The sequence below is a fragment of the Solanum lycopersicum genome, chromosome 11, assembly GCF_036512215.1.
Source record: "Solanum lycopersicum chromosome 11, SLM_r2.1".
NCBI classification, from domain to species: domain Eukaryota; kingdom Viridiplantae; phylum Streptophyta; class Magnoliopsida; order Solanales; family Solanaceae; genus Solanum; species Solanum lycopersicum.
The window spans coordinates 5502599-5527175 of record NC_090810.1 but is presented as its reverse complement, the minus strand read 5'-3'; the positions used below and the strand labels follow the sequence as shown (position 1 = coordinate 5527175).

Here is a 24577-nt window from a genome sequence, read left to right as displayed (position 1 = left end):
TAAAAACGCGTAATGTTTGTTTATGTGTTGTAACTGCTTACGTGAATATGTTGTTTATCCGGAGATATTCTAGCTCACTCTTCTTCAAATACTTTTAGAACCCGTAAGCACAAATATCAAGTCACTATCAAAGTGCGTCCAAGTACTCTTCGAGTCTTTAGTTTCCTAAAAAAAAAACATATTTATTTAGTACTACTCTAATATCCGAAAAAGAATCAGCATTTCAGATCAAAAAAAATCTTGAGAAAATTTATCTTCTTCGACTCTTACAAAGAAATCAAAAATCAAAGTACGATAATGAAAGATACCGCCAACTTTGTCTCGACTCCAGTCGACAGTTTTATTCACTAATCCCAAAGTCAAGTAGATAAATTCCTGTCCATTTAACCATTCCTTTATATTGGTGAGCAAGTTTATCCCCGATAAAGCAACTCTTATGTGTTTACACCTATATGTGATATCTTGTATTATTTACCACCTCCAGGCACTAACATATTGGTCTTTACAGTTTTTTCGTTTGTCAGGTATTTAAAACTGATCTGTGTTGGTTGATCGTCCGTATTTTAAAGGTCTAAGGCCCCAAAGATTCCTTCCCCGCAAATTTGCAAAAGGAAAAGACAGCAATGGGGGATAACAATGAGGAGATTAACATGAATGATGTTGTCGTGGCTCAACCCGCTGCCGCTGATAAAAATGAATTGATTATGCAGTTGATGCAACAGATTGCCGAAATGAGGGTCGAAATGCAAAGAATGCAAGATGGGTCTAATCCAGTTTCATCCTTCAATCCTCCAAGAGATGGAAGACCTCCACTCCACTTTCCTCCCTCAAACGCGGAACAAGTTCAGAACATTCTCTCTAACCCCGCTCAAAATCCTCCAGCCATTGACTCAACTACCCCCAATCCCCACGTCGTGTCAAGCACCACATCATCCTCACAATACCAATCAAATCCTTCAGCTCCCTCAAAACCAAAATACGAACAATGCTCAAACCTTCCCCATCTTCAAAACCAAAATACTAATCCTCAAACTTTCCCCCAAAATTATCAAGCCACTCAAAATACCCAAAATCCCTCCATTGTTCCACCCATACCTCAAAAGACTACTCTCCAAATTCCAACTTCAAATGAACCTTATGCCGACTGGCTTGATCGCTATAAGGAACAGGAGAGAGAGTGGAGGTCAAAAGAGGAGGTATTCAAGGTGAACATGAAAGAGGAGATCAGGAAAGCCATGAAGGAGTTGCACTATATTTCCGAAGTCGATGGATTGAGCTATAAGGATTTATGCATCCATCCGAATCTCGACCTCCCAGAAGGGTTCAAAGTGCCAAAGTTTGTCACTTTTAACGGAACAGGAAATCCTCTAGCACATCTGAGAGTTTATTGTGATCAACTCGTGGGAGTTGGCAAAAATGAATCATTATTGATGCGTCTCTTCGGCCGAAGTCTAAGTGGAGAAGCTCTGGAGTGGCTTACATCACAGGAGCTGAAACAATGGAAAAGTTGGAATGCACTCGCAAAGGATTTCACGGAAAGATTTGGACATAACGTAGAAGATTCTCCAGATCGCTACTACTTGGAGAAGATCAAACAGAAATCTACAGAAAATTATCGAGAGTATGCTTTTCGTTGGAGAAAAGAGGCCGCAAGAGTTCAACCTCCAATGTCCGAACGTGAGATCACTGAAATGTTCATTCGTACTCAAGAGCCTGAGTACTATGAAAGAATGTTGTGTATGATGGGACAAAAGTTTGTCGAGATTGTCAAAGTGGGAGAAGCTTTGGAAGATGGTTTCAAGACTGGAAAGCTCACGAGATTTACCGCATTGCGATCTAATGGAAAATCTGCCAGAATTACTGATACGGATAAATCAAAAGGAAAAGTGGAGGAGGTAAGTGTGGTCACGGCTACTCATATGAGGCCAGCTTATCAAAGAAAATATCAAAACCATAATACCGATCAGGAAAAATTTCCTCGCCCAAAATTCAGAAAGGCTCCTAAAGTATTTACACCATTAAGGGAATCTCAAACTCAACTTTATGAAAGGTTGAAGGCAATGGGTATGCTCTATCCTATAGAAGGAAGACCAGCCAATCCTTTGGGGAAATTTTACAGAGCTGACCACAGGTGTGCTTATCATTCAGGAGCCGTTGGACACGACACAGAGAATTGTTCAACTCTGAAGCACAAGATACAAAACATGATCAACAACAACTTGATCAATATCGAGGAAACCACCTGAATGGATGACGTATTGGATGCTCAAGAGTGAGTACAAGACATTTCTTAACTGATTCATTTGAAGATATTCATTCGAGAAGAAGAATGCCCAACATTGGCCAAATTTTGCATATGAAGTTTTATTACCTTTCTTTTGAAAATGTATCGCACTTTTCCTGAACTACGTCTGACCTGAATTCTCGAGAACGAGATACGTAGGCGGCCTATGTCGGCTTCGGTCACCCCATTTATTCCCCTTGATTATCCCTCTTGTAACGAACTACGTCTGACCTGAATTCTCGAGAACGAGATATGTAGGCGGCCTATGTCGGCTTCGATCACCCCATTTATTCCCCTTGATTATCCCTCTTGTTGGAACTACGTTCGACCTGAATTCTCAAGAATGAGATACGTAGGCGGCCTATGTCGGCCTCGGTCGTTTCATTATCAAAACTTCCTATTTTGGTTAACCCTTGAGGGGGGAACTACGTTTGACCTGATTCCTGCTCCAATGGGATACGTAGGCGCCACAACGGCTCGGTCATAAACCCAGTAAGATTTCCATTTCTCTTCATAATGGAAACTGGGACAGAATTTTTGAGAGGATCTCAAAAATTCATTTGAAGTTGGACTTCTTTAACAAGTCAAAACAGAAGACCAAAATTCGACGGAGTTAGCCTTGGATGGATCTCAAAATTACGACAATCTAGTTTGCAACTGGGACAGAATTTTTGAGATGATCTCAAAAATTCCACAAATGTCATTTGTTACTTATTGAGGTAAATTGGGACAAATTTTGAGGAGGGGCCTCAAAATTCCAGAATGAGCAACCTCAGAGTTAACAGAGCAAGTTATGAGAGTTCTTATATATTGTAGACCGGGACAAATTTTGAGGAGGGTCCTCATAAATTCCATCAAATATGTCGCATAAAGGACGGGCGAGCGTGTAAGCCAACTTCAAGAAGGAGCATGGAGACAAGACCAACACAGATCAGTCCTTCAAACTAAGAATTTTTCTTTGGATGCAGGAACATTGAAGTCACAAAAATGACTATATAAAGCTGTCAAGAATGACAAAAGGCGTCACTTGCACCCACCGTGGACTCCTCAACAAAACCTAGAAAATCTTCCACCTTATTTATCTCTATTCCTTTATATATTGCCTCAAGTGATTTCTAAACAAGTTTCTTTTTAACTTGCAGGAATATTATCGAGCCGTCCACCTCGTTACAGTTGGACTATTATCGAGCCATCCACCTCGTTACAGTTGGATTATTATCGAGCCGTCCACCTCGTTACATCTGGACTATTATCGAGACATCCACCTCGTTACAGTTGGAATATTATCGAGACATCCACCTCGTTACAGTGGAACATTATCGAGACATCCACCTCGTTACAGTGGAATATTATCGAGACATCCACCTCGTTACAGTTGGAATATTATCGAGACATCCACCTCGTTACAGTGGAACATTATCGAGACATCCACCTCGTTACAGTGGAATATTATCGAGACATCCACCTCGTTACAGTGGAACATTATCGAGACATCCACCTCGTTACAGTGGAACATTATCGAGCCATCCACCTCGTTACAGTTGGAACATTATCGAGCCATCCACCTCGTTACAGTTGGAACATTATCGAGACATCCACCTCGTTACAGTTGGAACATTATCGAGACATCCACCTCGTTACAGTGGAACATTATCGAGCCATCCACCTCGTTACAGTTGGAACATTATCGAGCCATCCAGGCCTCGTTAAAAATCATGCATTGCGAAAAATCATGCATCGCAAAAATCATGCATTGTGAAAATCATGCATCGCGAAAAATCATGCATCGCGAGTCAATAATTATGCATGACGAGAAGATTCCATGCCTCGTCAAATTTGGACATAGCGAGAAGACTTTATACCTCGCATAAAATCATGCATCGCGGAAATCATGCATTGCGAAAAATCATGCATCGTGGAAAATCATGCATCGCAAAAATCATGCATTGCGAAAAATCATGCATCGCGGAAATCATGCATTGCGAAAAATCATGCATCGCGGAAATCATGCATTGCGAAATTCATGCATCGCGGAAATCATGCATCGCGGAAATCATGCATCACGGAAAATCATGCATCGCGGAAAATCATGCATTGCGGAAAATCATGCATCGCGGAAATCATGCATCGCGAGTCAATAATTATGCACGACGAGAAGATTTCATACCTCGTCAAAATTTATGCATCGCGAGAAGACTTTATACCTCGCTGGAATTTATGCTCGACGAGAAGACTTCATGCCTCGTCAAATTTATACATCGCGAGAAGACTTTATATCTCGCTTAAATTTATGCACGACGAGAAGATTTCATGCCTCGTCAAATTTGCACATCGCGAGAAGACTTTATACCTCGCTTGAATTTAGGCACGACGAGAAGATTTCATGCCTCGTCAAATTTATACATCGCGAGAGGACTTTATACCTCGCTGGAATTTTGCTCGACGAGAAGACTTCATGCCTCGTCAAATTTATACATCGCGAGAAGACTTTATACCTCGCTTGAATTTATGCACGACGAGAAGATTTCATGCCTCGTCAAATTTATATATCACGAGAAGGCTTTATACCTCGCTGGATTTAATGCATCACGAGAAGAATCCATGCCTCGTTGAAAATCATGCATCGCGAATTTGAAATTTATACATCGCGGGAAGATATTCATGCCCCGCAAGAGGACATACACGGATAAAGAAAGAGCAACACTTATCCATTGGCCTCGGTTGCATTTTGTTATTTAATATAAAGGTAGACTTCAAGAAGAGCATCGAAGATAGCGACAAAAGAGACATCAACATCGCATCAACGTCTATTTATTTATTTTAGCATCAAATGAAGAGTACATTGAAGATTTTATTGCAAAAACACAAGACATAAGCTTTATTTGCTGGACGCCAGACCGATCGAGTCGACGTCGATTTGAGGAAAACAATGAAGTGTCGGCACGGTAAAAGACACTGTCTTCCATCCTAATTGCATTTTTAAGGTAACGAGTTTTATATCAGTCTTTGTCGAGAGCATCCAAAAGGATGAATTCTCAAAAAACCACAGGTGCGGACTACATCAAAAAGGATGCAGCACAACGTGGAACTTTTTCTTAGCAGCGAACTGGGACACAGTCCAAAGAGGAATGTCAAACTCTTAGGACGCGAGCAGAGGAGCGACTTCCACCACAATCGTAACACCCTCTCGAGGCATGCGGGTCATCCTTTAGTTCTGTCAGTTTCAGTCTCGCGTCCGAAGGTTTCGATTTATCGGAAGCAAGTTTCCAATCTGAGTGACAAATGCGCCAAGAGCTTTGGAAATTATGTCCGTGTAAGTTCTTAATTATGGGTGTGAAGCGCGCCACATTCATGGCTAAAGAGGTTACAAGCCTCCTTTTCATTCTCGTTATTTGTCACTTGTCCAAAACCAAAGGCTATCTAACAGAATAGATTTCCTTTTCCACCGATCGAGTCGAACTACACACAGCCTGATTCCGAAGGTTTAAGGGTATATAGGCGGATTCAATGTTGAAAACTCGGTTGTATTCCAAACATTCGCTCTCGAATCCTAATCTCGAGAATTTCGATACCTTCATAATTCGGTATCGAGGTGGCTTTTGATTCTTTCAAAATCGTGCGATAAATCAAGCTTATCGAACTACAAGTGGCCTGAATTCTCATATAGCCTGAGATATGTAGGAGACCCGTTTTCAAGGGTTCGGCCATAATTCCTAAACCCTTTGCCAAATCCTTCCTTAAAAGAAGCGGATGGAGTTGGTCAAAATTGGTTTGGTCAATTTCATTTTCCTCGAGTTGCTTGCATCAACCCAAGTAAAATGAGGGACAGTTGTTGACACCCAATTTTGACCCACGTCGGCGTAATTCGATTAGCGAGCTTCATGAGTTTTCCAAATTACTTAAGTTAATTAGTTTTATAATTTTGCGAAATATAACGATTTAATGTTTACATAATTGTGTATATAGTAGGTATATCTTGTGTATATTCGAAACCAACCCAACTTAAAGTTCTATTATATAGATGCTAACAAGAGATCATACTTATTAGAGAAGAGAACTGAATACCAGACACTCACAAGAATTTGAATCAAACGAAATCTCAACATAAATCATCAAACAAAAAGGCACACAAGTAACGTAAACATAAATCAAACGAAATTTCAACATAAATCCACACAAAAAGAAGAAATTAAACTTTTAAGACCATAATTGCAAGCTCACATTAAAGGATCAGTTAAATGCAAAGGAGACCAACAAAAATCGTAGATTGCAGTGCAAGTAACCTAAACTAATAGAGCTTACTCAACACTAACCTTTAAATTGCACTGGCGAGAGAAAATTGAAGTCGCCGGAAAAAAATTACAATCGCGCGAGAGAGAAAAATTGCAATCGTGGGCGTGAGAAAATTTTGGGGCGAGAGTAAAAATATGAAGTTGAATATTCAATTAAATTGACATTTATCGTTAAAAAAATAATACTGACAAATATGGTAATTATTTTTTATAAAGTAGACACACAAATTATTTTCCCTTTAATTAATCATCAAGAACCAAATAATTTTGTATTATTTGTGCACATACCAAATATTTATATTAAAATTAAGTGATTTATTCAGTAAAAATTACCATTAATTAGTCAAGGTTAAGTGATGTACTGCAAATTTAATCACATGTCTTGCATTTATTTGTTCTGAGACAACGAGATAATTCGAGTAATTGAGCAGTCTCTTTACTAGAATAACGACTCTTTCTCCTTGATGCAATCAGAGTATATACATACATAATACACTAATAATATCAATAAATAAGTGAATAGTGTTTGCACTTAAGCACTTCTTCTCTTTTATTTCATCACAATATATACGTACATTAATGGTAACAAGTAATAAACATGACTTAATAGTTAAATACATAAGGATATAAAAGTAAATAATGAACCACTTATAAATTTTTTCTCTTTTTGGGTAGAGCCATCAATATAGGCTAGGTCTGTTGGGCCGGCCTGGCTTAATCTGGGATTTAATAGGGTTGGGCTAAGATTTTTGGAGCCCATTAAAAAAAAGGTCTTTTTAGCCCGGCCTGAATAAGCCTGTTGATTTGATGGGTTTGAAAAATATAGGTAGGGCCAACCCGTGGGCCAATAATAACTAATTCAAAATATAATATAATATTAAAATTTAAAATTAAAGAGAGTCCAAATTCAAAATAATTAGGTTAATATTTTTATTTTATTATACTTTTACTTGAAAAAAAATTAAGAAATAGAGATAATTTCAAAGAACTTCCTCCAGGCTTTGCTCTATAACACTCACCTTCCCTGTGGTTTACGATATTACGTTTACCTTCCTTATTTTCATTTTCTTGTAACCATTCTTTAAATCTATTTAAATAAATATAAATTAATTTAGATTTAACAAATTTACCCTTATATATGAATGTTTAGATCTAATTTTCAATGATTTATCTTTATTCGTTGGATCATGTTTCTTCTTCGCTTGTGTAAATGTTTAACTAGAACCAAATCTTATCGTTCTTATCGAATTTCTTTCTTGGGAAGTTCAATTTTGTCTTCTATTTGAAGAAATTGTTGCCGGAAAATGATGGGTTATTGTGGGAAAAAAAATTACGTGAATTGGTAAAGGTGAAATCGAGATAAAGAGTTAATATTTGATGGAAATGTTGGTCAGCTTAGTTGAAGACGTTGATCTTTGTTGGATTAAAAAAACAAGTTTTTGTGTTAATTTATTTTTGAAGTATTTGTTAAATGATTTATTTTTTATGTAATATTTATTAATAAGAAGAAATTTATATAAAAAAGAGTAAAATTGTCAAATCTATATTAATTTATATTTATTTCAAATAGGTTTAAAGGATGGTTACAAGTAAATGAAAATAATGAAGGTAGATGTAATATCGTAAATCAAAGGGGAGGTGAGTGTTATAAAGCGAAACATGGAGGTCTTTGAAATTATCCCTAATAAATATTATAAAAATAATTTTATTTTGATTTAATTAACAAGTACTAACATTAACATCATGTAATATTGTTTTGTCGATATTTATGATAATATTTTAAATTATAATTTAAAATTTAAATTAATAATTATAAAGAAATATAATTTTTTTTAAAAAGTGGGCTGGCCCGTCAAGCCTGTAGCCCACGCACTTGTAGGTTGGGCCGACTATTTCTGGTCCACATCAAAAATGGCCTAGCCTGGCCTGATCCGTAAAATGTCAAAGCTTGTATGGATTAGCCCGGATGGAGTGGGCTAGCCCATATTGACAGCTCTATTTTGGGGTATGAGTGTTTTTTTTCCTTCAATTTATCACATCAAATATACAACTAATAGCAAACATGGCAAGAAGAACATCATAGTATATTATACATGCATATGTATAAAAAAAATTACTGCAAATATAAAACATCAATAAATATTCAACGAAGATTTTTCTCCTTTTAACTCGGATTTAAATTCATCTTCAACAAAAAGGGCATGTGTTCAATAACTTGAATTTAAATTCATCTTTAATGAGCAAATTAGGTTGAATTTGAAAGGGTCAAAATTAAATTCAAGTTAATGTAGACATGTCATTAATCAGCCCAAATATCACTTTGCTTGAAACGAATTGATCTAAATGGGCTAAACAATGAGTAGCCCAACCCGCCTAACTCTTACTAATGTATCAACTTTATCTATATATCCGCCAAACTTCTAAATGGATTGAATTAGCCTAGTAAAAATGAATTGAGTTAATAAATGACATTGTTTAGTATTGTTCGGAATATAAGGGCTGTTCCGACTTGTAATAATTCAACCCTTCCAACCGTAAGAGATAGAAACAAGTTTGTTCGAACAAAGGCTCCTCATGGCTAAACACTAGTGACTAAACAACAATGATTTTTTGCAATAATAAATTGACGAAATAACTTAATTAATGTGCCAAAAAGCAATTCTTAGTGTGCCTACTATAACCAAACATGAAAAAAAAAGAACAACAACCTACAAACCAGAGAGATAAAATGAGTTGGTAGAATAAAAGGGGATGAGGAGGAGGAGATAGAGGTTTATCTGAAGTATGTCAAAGCGGACTACAAGTCAAATATTTTTTTTTAAAAAAACTAGATATATAGAATTAAAATCGCAGGGAAATTGGCCACATCATTAAACTTTCACACATAATGTATCAAACTAAAACTCTCAACACTATTACTCAAGTAGTTTGTGATCAGTGGTAAACCATATGACAACAACGCTTAAACTATTGGATTACAATGGAAACTACTGATATAACTAGTAATTAAACATAGAGATTATATTGAAGAATGAAAAGCTTAGACTCTAGAAATGTCGAGAATTCATCACCAACTTAGTTAATATCTAAGACATGCCAGAGAAATTGTTGACACCCAATTTTGACCCACGTCGGCGTAATTCGATTAGCGAGCTTCATGAGTTTTCCAAGTTACTTAAGTTAATTAGTTTTATAATTTTGCGAAATATAACGATTTAATGTTTACATAATTGTGTATATAGTAGGTATATCTTGTGTATATTCGAAACCAACCCAACTTAAAATTAATCTCAGGCCCAATCTTCTTGTTCCCAGCCCCACTTTAACTCCAACCCAATTTCCCCCAGCAGCCCAAACCACTCTTTTAGCCCACCAAATTAATTCCCACATCCGTCCAAGCCCAATCCCATTTCCCTTGACCCATCCCTTTTCCCCTTCCTTCTTCCCCTTCCCAGCTCTTCCTTCACGCTCCCTCCCCCTTCACGCAACTTCCCTCCCCCACACGACTCCCCCCCTTCCCCCAAACGTAACCTCACGCGACCCCCACTCCAGAAAACCCACGCGACCCATTTCCCCCTTCCCTCTCCCACGCTCTCTCCCTCATCTCCCCACGCTCTCTCCCGCGTCTCCCACGCGAGATTCCCTCCCTCCTTCTCTCGCCCTCGTCAGTACGGCTCCCAACAGAAACAAAAAGCAGCAACAGCTCCTCACGCGTTGGGTCTTCTTCCTAGCGTGCAAAGTATTGGCAACGCGTGTCGTGCGCGAACCTTTCGCTCGCGTCCTCACCTCCTTTCCTCTTGATGGTACTGTGCCAGCCGAATTCGACAGAAGGAGCTGTCAGCGCAGCAACGTAGCAGACGCCTTCGTCCTTGTTACGCGGATTTGAGCCACGTCGTGTATCAAGGACGTCAAAATCATCCCGACCCTCCATATCTCTTCCCGTTTGAATTGCTTTTTGGATAAGATTGGGGTTTTAAAATTTCAAATTCGAAATAGGCCTCAACCCTCCAGCCCTCGTCCTCTCGAAACCCTAAATTCCCTTTCTATTTAAACCCCCTCCCTCTTCAGATTTTGGGTTTGCGATTTTAGGTGGAGAAAAATCTAAAAGAAAAAAAAACATTTGTTTGGTTCTCCTCCGTTTTGCTGCAGGAGAACAATGGGAGGGACTTTGTTGAAACTTTCTGTTGGATTTTTGGCGGTTGGAAAATGTTTTCTGGTTCTTTCTTTAATATAGAAGAGTAGTCGGGAACTGTTGGGGGAAGTCGGAGGAATTTGTCTAGTTTTCCTGTCGTTTTCGTAAGAGCAGTAAAGGGAGAGAGTCACGTGACTAAGGAAACTGAAATCCCGATTCCGTCTCCTTCGCTTGTTGGTTCGTCTCCGAAACAGTTCGGAGCTCATTCCGGTGGTGAAGTCGCTCGCTGCTCCTCCGTCCCTGTTCGCCGCTCGTCAACAGGTAAACATCTCTTTACGTGATTTTCTTCTGTTCTTGGTTTCGATTGGATGGTTCGAGGGTGGAGAACGTATGTTTTATGTCTTTGTTTTGTTCGTTATTGTTGGGTTGATCTCACTGCGTATGTGTGCTGGAGTTTACTTGTTTGCTTTATTCGTTTCTACAACTTCAAGTGTTCTTGTCTAATTTACTTGAATGAATACGTTGTTTGGTTGTAGTTTAGTTGTTTGGTTGTAGTTTAGGCGTTCGTATGCGTTGTTGTTTCATCAAATGCTATGCCTAGGTTTTCGTCTTTGGTTTCTGCTCATGTTAAGTTTGTCTAGTTGTTATTTAGTAAATCGCGTTCTGTTTTGATATCCAATGAGAGATGATATGCGTTGACATGGTTTAGCCGTATGTTGTTGTAAGGCTCATAAAAATTATCCGGTTTGATTGTTTTCACTTCTCCATGTTCAAGTTGATTTTGGGTAACTTCCATCTTGTGTGTGCTGTACTTAGGAATTGAGGATGTGATTATTTTGCTTCTTTGATTACTCACTGATAAACACGCCACAATAACATCGTATGCTTATATAAATTTTTTTGAAATAACTCATCGTGAAAGTTACAGAAGTTATAAGCACATTTGTTCAAAATTTGGAGCTTTAATATTATTTTAGGTTTGGTTGGCTAATTTACCTATTTATGTATTTATTCATTTTTGTTATCTTTCTCTTCTTGTTCTCTTTAAGCATATCCTCTTATTATAATTGGAATTGTCGTCAACTTTATAATCTAGACGTCAATAGGTTATTTTGTTGTCCTCCATCTCTAGGAATTAAATTTGGTGGACACCCACACTTGATCATTTGTGAATGCAAAACTTTATTTATATTAAAATCCAAGTGTATTTTTCCAAACTATGCATCTGCTATTCTATAATTTATGACAAATGTGCGATATGAGTTGCGTTATTTTATAAATATCAGCTCCTACTTGTATAATTCACTTGTGCTAAATCATTGCCTTTATCTTCTTTGCATGAACACTATCCCATGTTGAGTCCATTCGGACTCCCTACCCCCTCGCATTCAATTTCCTTGTGTCAACCTTCATGCTGCGAGAAGAGTGGAAGATATTCGGAGGCGTTAGATCAGAAGACTTTTCCTTTTTCATATATTGTATTTTTACTTATAAAGGGCATAAGCCCTCGTTGTTTTATTTTTTGGTATTTTACTTTGTATGTTTAGATTAGGACAGGTGGAAAATGGGTCAAAACCCGAAAGCAGGTGGGTCCAATTTCGGTCAAGGCGAACAGAACCCGAAACTTGGACCCAAATCTCTCTCTCTCTCTCTACTACTACTTGCTTGTGTGTTTTAGTTTAAATATCGTTAGCATAGGGTTAGAATAACTCCAACCCCATCGAATTGCCTCGCTATTTTATCAAACTTTAAAACTAAAATTAAGTCTTAAAAACAACAAATATTTCAACTTGTAAATTTGTCTAAATGAAACTCTAATAAAAGTTCAACTTCAAGATTGCAAAAGTTAAAACAAAAATAGTCAAATAAGTTAATCGTCGGAAAACCGTATTTAGCGGAGTATCTTAGGTGCCTTAAACACCTTCCTAAGATACTAATAGGAATCCCGAACCTTTAAAATGTTTCAAAACAATTTTTTCTGTTTAAGTTGTTTAGAAACGAAGTTTTCTTGATTTTTCTTAAAAAATTAAGTGGCGACTCCCAAAAGTCGAAAATATCTTCAAAATAAAACAAACTCTTTTCGAAAATCATTTTTCGATAAAACAGAAATATCTAGAATATTCAATAGTTATTAAGAAATGAAGGAAGATCTTTAGAATTAGAGTTGTCAATATGGGCTAACCCACCCCATCCGGGCTATTTCATACGGGATTTGACATTTTACCGGTCAGGCTGGGCGAGCCCATTTTTTGTGTGGGCTAGAAAATGGCCGGTTGAACCCACAAGAACGAGGGCTACAGGCTTGCCGAACCAGTCCACTTTATTTAAAAATTATATTATCTTTAGAATTTTTAAATTATAAATTATAATTTAAAAATATTATCATAAATAACGACAAAACAATATTACATGATGTTAATGTTACTACTTTTTAATCAAATCCACAAATAAAATTATTTTTGTAATATTTATTAAGTTCTTTTTCAAGTAAAAGTATAAATATCTAAATAAAAATATTAACCTAATTGTATTGAGTTTGTACTCTCTTTTATTTTAAATTTTAATATAATAATACATTTTAAATTAATTTTATTGGCCCATGAGTCGATCCTACCGATATTTTCCAAGCCTCACAAATCAACAGACTTATTCAGGCTGGGCTATAAAACTCTTTTCTCAAATGGGCCCAGAAATTGTAACTCAACCCTATTAAATCACGGGCTAGGCCAGGCCGTCCCAACAGACATAGTCCATATTGACGACTCTATTTAGAATGGGTGTTCTTGAGAGAAAAAGACTAGAAATATTCTAGAAAGGATAGGTTTCGAAGTGTAGTTGAAGGAATATTCTGGAGCAGAGTAGTAAATACCCTCCACTAGATCCTTCCATCACCACCTCTCAATATATAGGTGTCATTTGAGTTATTGCCTAGAAAGAAATGAAGTAAGTGTGCGCTCAATCTGAATCCCAAGCAAATCTATTGTTAGGTTGTCTAATTATTGAGCCTCCTCGTAATTTAGCCCTAGGCTCAACAACTCGTCTATCTGTGTTCGTAGCAAAATCAAGAAGACATGATACTATAACATGACAAATAATAAAAATAATGAGCAGAAAAATACAAAATGGCTAAAATTAAAAAACCAAACAAATGAGAAGTCTCAAAATATGTCTATCAATATAAAAGATAATAGCAACAATATATATCTCACAGTCTTGAAATTTTCAAAAGTCACAAAGAAGGGAATACATCATCCTTCAAAACCATCAACTGTTTAGGTTTAAAATCTTCAAAACAAACAAACAACATGAAACTAAACCATCACAATTTTTAATCAGAGCAACCTAATGCTGCTTTGATTTTTGAAACTGTGGTTCTCAAAAGACTATGAATAGAATTTACTACCTCCATATGCTGTTGCTGAGAGATTGAAATATTATTATTATCACAAATTAATATTTGAAAAGTCACTGTCAAAATTGAACCATTTTGTGCATTTTCAGTATTGCCCCTATCCGAAACGAGACGACCATCAGGACTTATGATGATACCTGAGGGCAAAATAGGAACTTTTGTTGCATCATGTCCATTGAAAATTGAAGTCATTGTTGGTAACTCTAATGGTGCAAAGATTAAAAATGCTCCCATTTCATCGATACTTGACTCCTGGAGCACTAACTTTTCCATTTGCAGATAAGACTGTGTAAATCACAACAATTCAGAAATACATTATAAACACTCAAAAGAATAAGAAATAATGAAGGTTAGTTTCTATTGCTAAACAATTTTTTTTTACCACTAATCCTATTTATTAATGAATTAGCAAAGGATTATAAAATATGTTGTTAGCTATAAGTCATTTAACAACAAACTAACGAGGAATTTCATAGTTAATTCTTGTCCTTTTTTGCAGTAAAATATGTTTATCATTATTAGTCTTTGATTTATTTGTGTTTTTATTGTTAATTGACTACAACTCAAAAGTGAAACTGGACCATAGAAAATGCATTTTGATTTAATAATCAAGGATTAAAAAGCTTAAAAGAAAAAAAAAGATACAAGGTAAAAAAAATTGGTATTTCTACATGTAAAAAAAAGATAGTACATTCGTAAGTAATTTTATTTGATTCTTGAAAAATGTCGCTATTAGTTAATAATTTAGGTAGAAAATAGAAAATTATAAATAAATAAATATGACAATTACCTGAATGATTGTAATACAGTTTTCGGGAAAAGTTCCTGTTGATACTCGAGCTAACTCAGTCATTTTGAGTCCACCGGTCAAAATATCCCACTGAAAAAAAAAAAGATAAACACTATCATAATTCAATAGTTAAAATTAGTTTGTGAGATGAGTAATGTTTAAAATCATATAATTAAAAAATATATGTGCAATTAAAGCCAAGACTAGTAAACATGTGATAACAAGTTACACAGAGATTCAAAATGTAGAAATTACTATTTTATCATACGTTTGTTTCATTGCATTAAGAATTAAATTATTTAGTGCAAAGATACATATGGCCATACTCTTATATGACAATCATTTTCTATGACAATATTTCACTATAATATAGAACAACAGCAACATATTATGTGAAATATCACAAGGTGGGATTTGAAAAGGATAAATTTAACATATATCGTAACTCTTCCTCTTAGAGATAGAGAGATTATTTTCAAAATATCCTTGACCATTTTAATATAGCACGAAAAATTTATTTGAAACCGATATCAGTATCATGTTATATTATTATGTTTTCTATAACAACATCTTGATATACCAACAAAAAAATATTTGAACAAATGACGAAATTACTATAAAAAGGTTTGATACATACCTTACTTCTTGTTTTGTTATCTTTGAAGAAATTGAAGACATCTTGGAATGAAAGGGGAATCCACAGAGAAGAAGAAGCAGTGGCAATAAAGCCTTTTGTTTGGGTAATTTCTTTATTTTTTCTTATAGAAATCCTATCTCCACTGCTTAGTTGTGGTGAAGCTGGAAAATCTAATTTATCCGTCATACTTAGAATTTCAAAAAAACTCTTCACCATCCTTTGAGATAATTGTATCGTATTTTTCAGCCCTTCTGGATCATTAAACACTGAAAGAAAAAAATATAAAAACATATCTAATGTAGTTTCACTAGTAAAGTCTGGGAATAGAGGTATATCTGAAACATTTATTCTTACCTTGAGAAGATAAAAAGGTTGTTTCTAACAGATCATCATCTCAAGTAAAGTATATCAAAGTTCACATATGTAAAGCAAATATAGCAGTAATATAATCAAAGCTAATGAGACAACATGCAATACAAAAATCAAAGGATAAAACAACATGAAAGTAATAATAATAATAAAAAAAATTTGGCCCCTTTAGTTAGAAAACATTTTTCTAGTCAAACATAGAACGTAACTTTTTTCTTTTTTTTTGAAAATACATTCTTTTGTGCCAAACACACTTTTAAACAAAAGAAAAATAACTTTAAAAAGAAGATCATGTTTCAAATAAACAAAGGGATGAATTTGACCCCCTTCAAAATTTCCATTTTTCAATTAAAGCCGCCTTGAGGTGACGAGAAATTTGATATATATCATTAAAATTATGTTATAAATTAAAATACAGAAGGTCGTAAACATGTAAAAAAGGGGACATAAAATCGAACCTCCTTCGAAATCATGTCTAGTAGGACATGTTGCACCCATTGTAAAATTATATCTCTCAGACATTCTTTGAAGTGCAACTATCCATCTTTTAGCTCCATATGTTTGACGATCACACAACAAGTCTCTAAAGATATGATTAACCTGGCTTTTTTCATTTACTTGAACATGTTCCACCCAAGTAACCTACAAGAGAAGAAAATAATCAAGAAAACAAAATAAAAATAACGACCTCATTGGCAAATAATTAGGAATGTCTGTTGGAAATTCTTATACTTTTTATTAGTGGATATTATGAGGTAAAGATTGTTTAAGATCATATAAGGAGATAACTATTCATTCTTTCTTGTTTAGATTTGAACATCTGAAGCATGAATAATTACAAACTATGGAACGGAGTTCAACATTGTTAAGTTAAGAAGAATAGTGATAGGTCTGACAAATTGATAGCATGTTAAAAAGATGTTATTGAATCTTAACCTAGTCTCAAAGTATAACTTATATGGTTGTTGGTGGGATTGTCCAAGGGCATATATGGAGATAAAAAGATCAATTTCTAAACCTATATAGGGACACTTAAATAACCTCTCACGCACATTCAAGGTTGAAAATTTGGAGCCTGAATAGATATAAAACACGTTCGAGTAGTGAAAACAACACTTTGCAAAACTGTAGGATAAGACTGCATATTATAGAGTGTTTTAATATGACCCTTGTGTATAGAGAAAACTTAGCGCATAGGGTTATCCTTTTATATAAATAGTGACATATATAGAAGAAATGATTCGTACCATACTTTGGTCGTTGCCCATATCTTGAATTGCACATCCAGAAGGAAATTTCCAAGAATAAGAAGGTACGCCACTTTGAATCTCATTGAATAAATCATATGAAACATCTACCATAATCCATGTTGTTGGATCAATTTGTCTACAATAACGTATGAAGAAAAATTCTCTAGCTTCCACTAAAGGAGATAAAATATGCAACTTTTCATACATCTGCGTTCAAGAACGAAGAAAAAATTAGATCATTTTTATGAAGTAATTTTAATATTTATTTAATTCCTAAGAAAACAAATATAAAAGATGAATAAAAATTTTACCAATTGTACAGAGCCTCCCAAAGTTCCAGAATCAAGAACTTCAATAGTCCTAGCTTTTGTGACTATAGTAGGAAACAAGTTTATCCATTTGACCTGTATATACACGCATCAATCATTTTAAATATAGATGTTTAATGATTAAACAATAACAATAATAACTACATATCAAAATAAATACCTATTGTCCATGTTCTTTGCTCAACTTCTCAAACACTGTCTAATACTTTAAAAAAAAATCCAAAAAGTGACTAGTACACACAATCTTTACTAGACTAAGCACATGAGAGATATGCATATATATATATAATAGAAAGTAGCCTTATATCCTAGCATTGACATGTTTTGAAATCATACAATCACCTTAGATCCAAAGCAGATAACATTACTTGTGAACTGATAGTTATAACATGAAAGCGTTCAAGAAACTTACTGGATCAAGAAAACTATGGATCAACTCATTTGCAGGCATTGACACAACTCCACAATCCTTTGATGATTCAATTCGAGCAGTTGCTGATTTGTAAGGTCGATTCATATTTGGAAATATTCTTTCATAACTCTCCCGATGAATCGAACACCCTCCATCACTTGATGAATCTACCCAAATTGGATCATTCATTTGCAAAAGTTCAAACATCTCATTCATAGAAGCAACAACAATTTCAAACGTATCTGTTCTCTGCCTATTATCATGATGAAACTCATAATGTTCTTGTCGTGATGGAGACATTATTGGGATGTTATTGATATTTATTGAATGTGCTCGAACATTGTTATTATTTTCTTGAGGAGGATATCTAATAGGAGAGCCACATATATTTTGACTCAATAAACTTTCATCAGATGAATTTGATGAAGTTTGAAGAGTTGATTTTGGTGGTGCCAAATTTGAACCCATCACAAAAGACCTTCCAAGAATACTTGAAAGGAAATTTGATGCTTTTTCATGCTGCAAAAGAAAACTAGTAAAGTTAATTTACTTACAATTATAAAGTAATTACTTATAACAAAAAAGATTAGAGTAAATAATTTGTTATTAGTGTATGTAACTTAAATTCTTTTCATCCAATTAATTGACTGTGAGATCAATATGATCTCTTGTCAAGAGTAGGTGCAAATCATAAGCAAGGCCGCGAAAATGAATTCAAAACTTAAACTATATGCATTAGGTCTTTGTAGTTATTTAACATATTTCGAAAAAATTTCACCTAGTATCCAGTATCCACATTAGAACCTCTGAAAAATTCAAATTAGCATCATATAAATCTCGTTAAAAGGAGAAATATTTCCTATCGGAAACTTTTTTTTATACCAAATCTCAAACTAAGGCCCTTGGTTAGGGTTGGGAAACCTTATTCACACCATCACAACCCTTGGTGGTAGGTATCTAACACTTAATTTGTTGTATTTATAAAATATAGATTCAAATATAATATTTACTTATATATTAGTGAGTTTCTTACATAGTATCTATGCTTTGTTCAAAAAAATAAATACAAGATTCGAATGAATCTGATACTTATGAGTTACATCTATCTTAATGTATATCTTCGAGGTGAAATATAGACATGTACATGTAAAATACAACTAAAAGTTCAACAACTATGTTATATATGACCCCCTTCATTTCAAAATACAGTGTGAGTTGTATGCTAAATAACTTAAAGACCTAATTAATCCATCAAGTTCAAAATATGAATTTGTTATGTCTTTATTATTATTATTATATATAGAGAGAGAGAAGTAATTCTTTTCAAAACAAATAAATAAATTAACAACAAAAATAAAGTAAAATATATTGGATAAATAAAAGGTTTACCTGTTCTCTTAACCTTTGATTTTCCAATTTCATATTTTCTAAATTACGTGCCCTTTCTTCTTTTCCAATCGGTGGTCCATCACATTTTGGGCACATGATATTCTTCATTGATTCTTTCATTGCCATATTCTCACAAAGAAATCTTTCATTTTCCATTCGAAGAGCATTGTTATCGGATCTCTCATTTTGAGTCTGATCAAATATAACAAAAAATAATCACATAAATATACATAGATAGATAGATAAACAAAATCATATATTATGAATTAGTTAAATGTAGAAAGAGAATGAAATTCATAGTTCCTCAAAAATAACATTTTTCATCCCTAAAATATAGGTATATAATGATTTTGATCCTGGTGAAATTTTGATAAATCAATTTAAATTTATATTTTAATCAATCAAAATGTGTGTTTATAGTATTTTTATGTATGATGCATGTAGTATGAACTACTTTTAAAACTATATGACTATCAAATATAAAGTAATAGTACAAACTTAATATAATATATAGGTAATTAAGTAATTGTACAATTAATCATTATGTTAAATTTGAATATTCACAAATAAAGGGATCAAAAGTGCACATTTAAATTAATTGAAGATTTATGTACTTAGCTAGATATTACTAGTATCAAAAATTAGAATTTTATAATAATTGAAGGACCAAAATGTTATTAAGTAACAAAAAATTCAGTGTAATCTCACAAAGTAGGGTTTAAGAAGGGTAGATGTATGCAAGCGTTACAACTACTTTAGAGGTAGAGAGGTTACGTTGTTTCCAATAGACCCACGGCTTAAAAAAAAATCTAAAGTAGAATAGAGAAAAATCAAATAAATAAAGACAATCATAGTAAAATACTACAAACAACCTGACAAATCATCCTAAACAATAATGATAACAAGCTACATGATAACAAAGTGAAAGAAGCCCACAAATAATAACCAAACTAATACGACAAAGAAACTACAAGAGTAATACTAATATAATAGTACGACTAATAGTAAAGCAGAATAGACTCTCAACAAACTATCCATTTCATCTACCCTACACCTATACATGTTTGATGTCATCATCATTCTCCCCATTTCCTTGAGTAATAGAACCAAGATATTGAGACTTCCTCTCTTTTAAATGACTTGTGAATCAAAACTTACTTTCGCGCTAGCCTAATATTACAATATTAGGTCAGTGAACTTGCTTTGCAACTTGATACCCCCAATGAAATTAATTGTACATAGAAGGGGGGTGGGTGGGGGGGAATGAAAATGGAAGTAAATAACCTAATTAATATTAAGAAATTGCCGTATTTGTTCCCATATTTTATCAATTTAACCAAATTTAGAGAACTAATTTTAGGGTCTAATGCAAGAGATACACTAGTCTGGTCATTTTAGCTCTCCTACTTTTAACTAGCTATTTTTTTTAATTTTTTGCAAAATATGTTGCAAAAATTTTTTTATCAACTTTTCGTTGCATAACAATAACAACAACAACAACAACAATAATAATAATAATAATTAAGTATAGTTGAATTTATAGAAAAAGAACTAATTAATTAAAATTACCTTTGTTTGAGTCCTCTTGTTTTGAAACCAAAACTTGATCTGCTTTGGGTCAAGCCCTGCTTCCCTACCCAATTGGTTTCGTTGGTTCTCATCTGGATGCGGACATTCTTTGAAAAATCTTCATTCAAAATTTTAAAAAATTATTATTCATTTTCTTTTAAAAAAACAAAAATTGAAGATGCAAAGAACAAAAAAGACTCTGTAAAACCTCCTTGGTAAGGAACGATTTACCCCTAAAACAGGACTTGATTCCCTGCTTGAATTTGGATTACTCGGGCCCTAGATCATGCTCCATATACTCACCATAGATTGAGTTGTAGTAAGTACCCTTTATCATTAACTATAGGTCTCATGTTCAATTGTATGGTTGGAGTTGTCATTTTTAGTAGGGAGTGGTTTATCCTCCAAAGTGAGACTTTCTAATACGAATCTGAACTAATCGAGCCCTAAAGTGGGACTTTTCAACACAGATCTAGATTAGATGGGCTCTAAAGTGAATTTTTTTAATGCAATCTGGATTTGTTGGACCCTAAAGTGAATTTTGTTTATTTAAATTTAAATTAATCAAGCCTCAAAGAGGTATCTAACACTCAGACAAAGATATTTTTGTTTTTTTGGTACAAAAATGAAAAAGACATTGAAATTAAAGAAATTCATCCACTTATGCCAAAATTATTAATGAATAATAAAGAAGAAACAAATTCAGTTATAAAAAATGTATCTACATATACAAAATCTGAATTAATCAAGCCTCAAAAGAGGTGTCTAACACCCTGAGAAAGAGATTGTTTTTTTGGTACAAAAATGCGAAAGACATAAAAATTAAAGAAATTCATCTCCTTCTGCTAAAGTTATTAATGAATAATCAAGAACAAACAGATTCATTCATAAAAATGTATCTACATGTAGATCAATCATCCAAATAAATTATTTTGAATCATTTTAGTAACTCAATAAAAAAAAATTGAATAGCAAAATCAAAGTACAGATCTTTTACTAAATATCAATAGATATACAAAGAACAAAAAAAAAAAAGCAATACTTGAAATCGATAAAAAATAAACATAAATTAATGTGCAAATAACACATATAGAAAATAAATTACTATATCGCTAATGAATTTTAATTTTATCGTTCATGTTTTTTAAGAAAAAAATCATCATCTCTATGAACAAACAAAAAAAATTAAACATATATGAAGGATTAAGTTTTTCTTTAAAAAAATTGATCTTACGCTTCAAGTCTTTGGATTTGTTCCATAGTGTGTCTATGACACTGTCTTTGCCTTTTTGATTTCTTTTGGGAATTCGATGATTCTCCAATGTGTTCTTCTCCAGAATCTGTCATTTTTCTAATTTTCTGTTTGATAAAACAAATAGCAAAAGAAACACAAAAAAAATTAAGCTTAAACTATTTGATTTATTGTTTACACAAACAATTTATATCATAAACAACTAAAACAAACAAAGAGAAAATAAATATATAAGAGAGGTTTTCTACACACCTTTTGATTTTTGAATAGAGATAGAGAGAAAGAAATGTTAGTGATCTATTTATATAGAAGAAAACAGGTTGACTATACATGTGACAGTCACATATAATTCTGAATCGTAAAAAATTAGGGGGAAATTCTAAAGAATACAAAGTGTGAACACAAGATAAGAATTGTGATGTGTTTTGTTTTTTTCTCACAAAATATTTGATATATATATATATATATATATATATATATATATATATATATATATATATATATTATCTATTTAAATTGCACCATTAGTTGAATTTCATAAATGGACATATAATTATGATTTTTTCTTATCATTATCACATAATTATGTTTTATAATAGAATAAAATATCAATTTTTTAAACCATTTTTAATATTTAATCTAAGTAGTAAAAAAACTCAACTAAAAGAGGATAGACTTGACTCGATCCCAAAAGATTAAATAAAAAGGACATGGTATACCTCTCAACTTAGAAATTTGGAGTTGATATACCCTATGTTACAAGAGTGACTCGTGTATACTCCTATTAAATGATTTATACACCTTTTATCTCACGAAAGTGAAAAATTAATTTTGATTTATATATTTATTTGATTAATTTTTTCTCTATATGTTATCTTGTTGTTGTATATTTATTCGATTTTTTATTTTAAAAAATAAAACTAAAAATCTTATTTTTGTCTTTTTCTGTTCTCAATTTTTTTTAAATTTCTCTTAATTTCACACTAAAATAAAATAAGAAGTGAATAACAATAAGAAACTCAAATAATATAGACAAATAAATTTTTAAAAGAGATATTTAAAAATTAAATTAGCATTTTTGGTAATTTCATTAAGAAGTTCTTTATAGGAAAATAATTCAATAGTCTTAAATTTTTTTTAGCTAATATGGCAATTGATTTCTTCACTTTTTTTATTTGGTTCTCAATACATAGAATCAACAAATATGGTTAGTTCCTATATATTTCATATTTGAATATTAGGAAAAAGGATAATTTATCTTTTGATAATTTTTTTTAAAAAAATATAATAAAATAAAATACTTTAGTCAAACTTTGGGTCGAACTTTATTGTTTTCATTAAAAATCTCTTTTTTTTTTCTCGAGATATAAAAGGGAGCCTCCAACCTTAGTGTAGTGTAAACCATTGTCAACCTTAGGTGTTTGCACTTATTTTATTTGAAGCTTCTCAAATTACATTTTAATGATGATATTTCGGTCAAAAAAATAAAATAATTGATAACTAAGATGTATTTTGATAAATAATATATGATTGTTCAGATATTTTTAAAAGGAAAATTGAATATAGGATAATTCAGGTAGAAAACACACAAAATCATAGTACATATATTGTTATACTATTAACATTTTGGTGTGTTTGGTATGAAGAAAAATGTTTTTCATACATTATGTTTTCTGGGAAATAAGTAGATATTTGACTTACTTTCTCATGTTTGGTTAGTAAATAGAAAATATTTTCCAAAAAAACATTTAGATGTTTGGTTTTTGAACGAAAAATGTTATTTGAGAAATATCTTTTATTTTTACTAGAGTGTAAAATAAATTTTGAAGATGAATGTTTTTTTGAAAAAACAAACTTAAAATTTTTTTGGTAGTGGTGGGATAGGGTTGGGTGGGGGGTTCGAGAGAACGGGTGAAAAAATTAAAATTTGAAGTTGAATATTTTAAAAAAACAATATATTTTTTTTTGAGGGGGGGAGGGGTGGCTTGTGGGGTGGGTGAGGCGATGGTAAGGGTGAAAAAATAAGAATTTTGAAGTTTAAAAAATAAACTTAAACTTTTTTAGGAGTAAGAGGCTGGTAAGTGGTGGGTTGGGGGCTGGTAGGGTGGGTGGATGGGGGCTAATAGGGGGTGGGTTGAGGGCTAGTAGGGTGGAGTGATAGGGGGAGCTTGAAAGAAAGTTTTGGAAAATATTTTCTTTAAATTTCGAAGAAAAGTCATTTTCCTTAAATTTGAGGAAAATGAATTAATTTGGAAAACATTCGACCCAACCAAACATAAGAAAATTGAAAAATATTTTTCAAAAAATGTTTTCCTGCATACCAAACACACCCTTTATTCCAATATTTTTTATATAGTTTCAAAATATGTAAATTTTATTTTAAAAAATTGAAGACTCACCATAATAAAATTAAAACAAAACATAATACATAAAACTATACTAAAATTTGACCTCAATTGA

The 24577-nt window shown here is 33.2% G+C and overlaps 2 protein-coding genes across 2 annotated transcripts; one reads left to right on the top strand and one right to left on the bottom strand.

Annotated features, from left to right (window-relative positions):
- Window positions 1–623: 623 nt before the first annotated feature.
- On the top strand, window positions 624–2246 carry LOC104644544 (uncharacterized). Its single transcript, XM_010314606.2, has one exon. It carries the CDS (start codon window positions 624–626, stop codon window positions 2244–2246), a length of 1623 nt encoding a protein of 540 aa, XP_010312908.2.
- An 11640-nt stretch (window positions 2247–13886) lies between these two features.
- On the bottom strand, window positions 13887–22501 carry LOC101248353 (homeobox-leucine zipper protein ROC8-like). The gene is made up of 11 exons (XM_019210854.3): window positions 22370–22501; window positions 22100–22224; window positions 20866–20983; window positions 19297–19488; window positions 17908–18426; window positions 17478–17570; window positions 17164–17373; window positions 16375–16558; window positions 15548–15813; window positions 14911–15000; window positions 13887–14405 (listed from the first exon to the last, which is right to left on the bottom strand). The coding sequence occupies exons 2-11, from the start codon at window positions 22210–22212 to the stop codon at window positions 14037–14039; spliced, it is 2154 nt and encodes a 717-aa protein (XP_019066399.2). The 5' UTR covers window positions 22213–22224; window positions 22370–22501; the 3' UTR covers window positions 13887–14036.
- Window positions 22502–24577: the final 2076 nt, after the last annotated feature.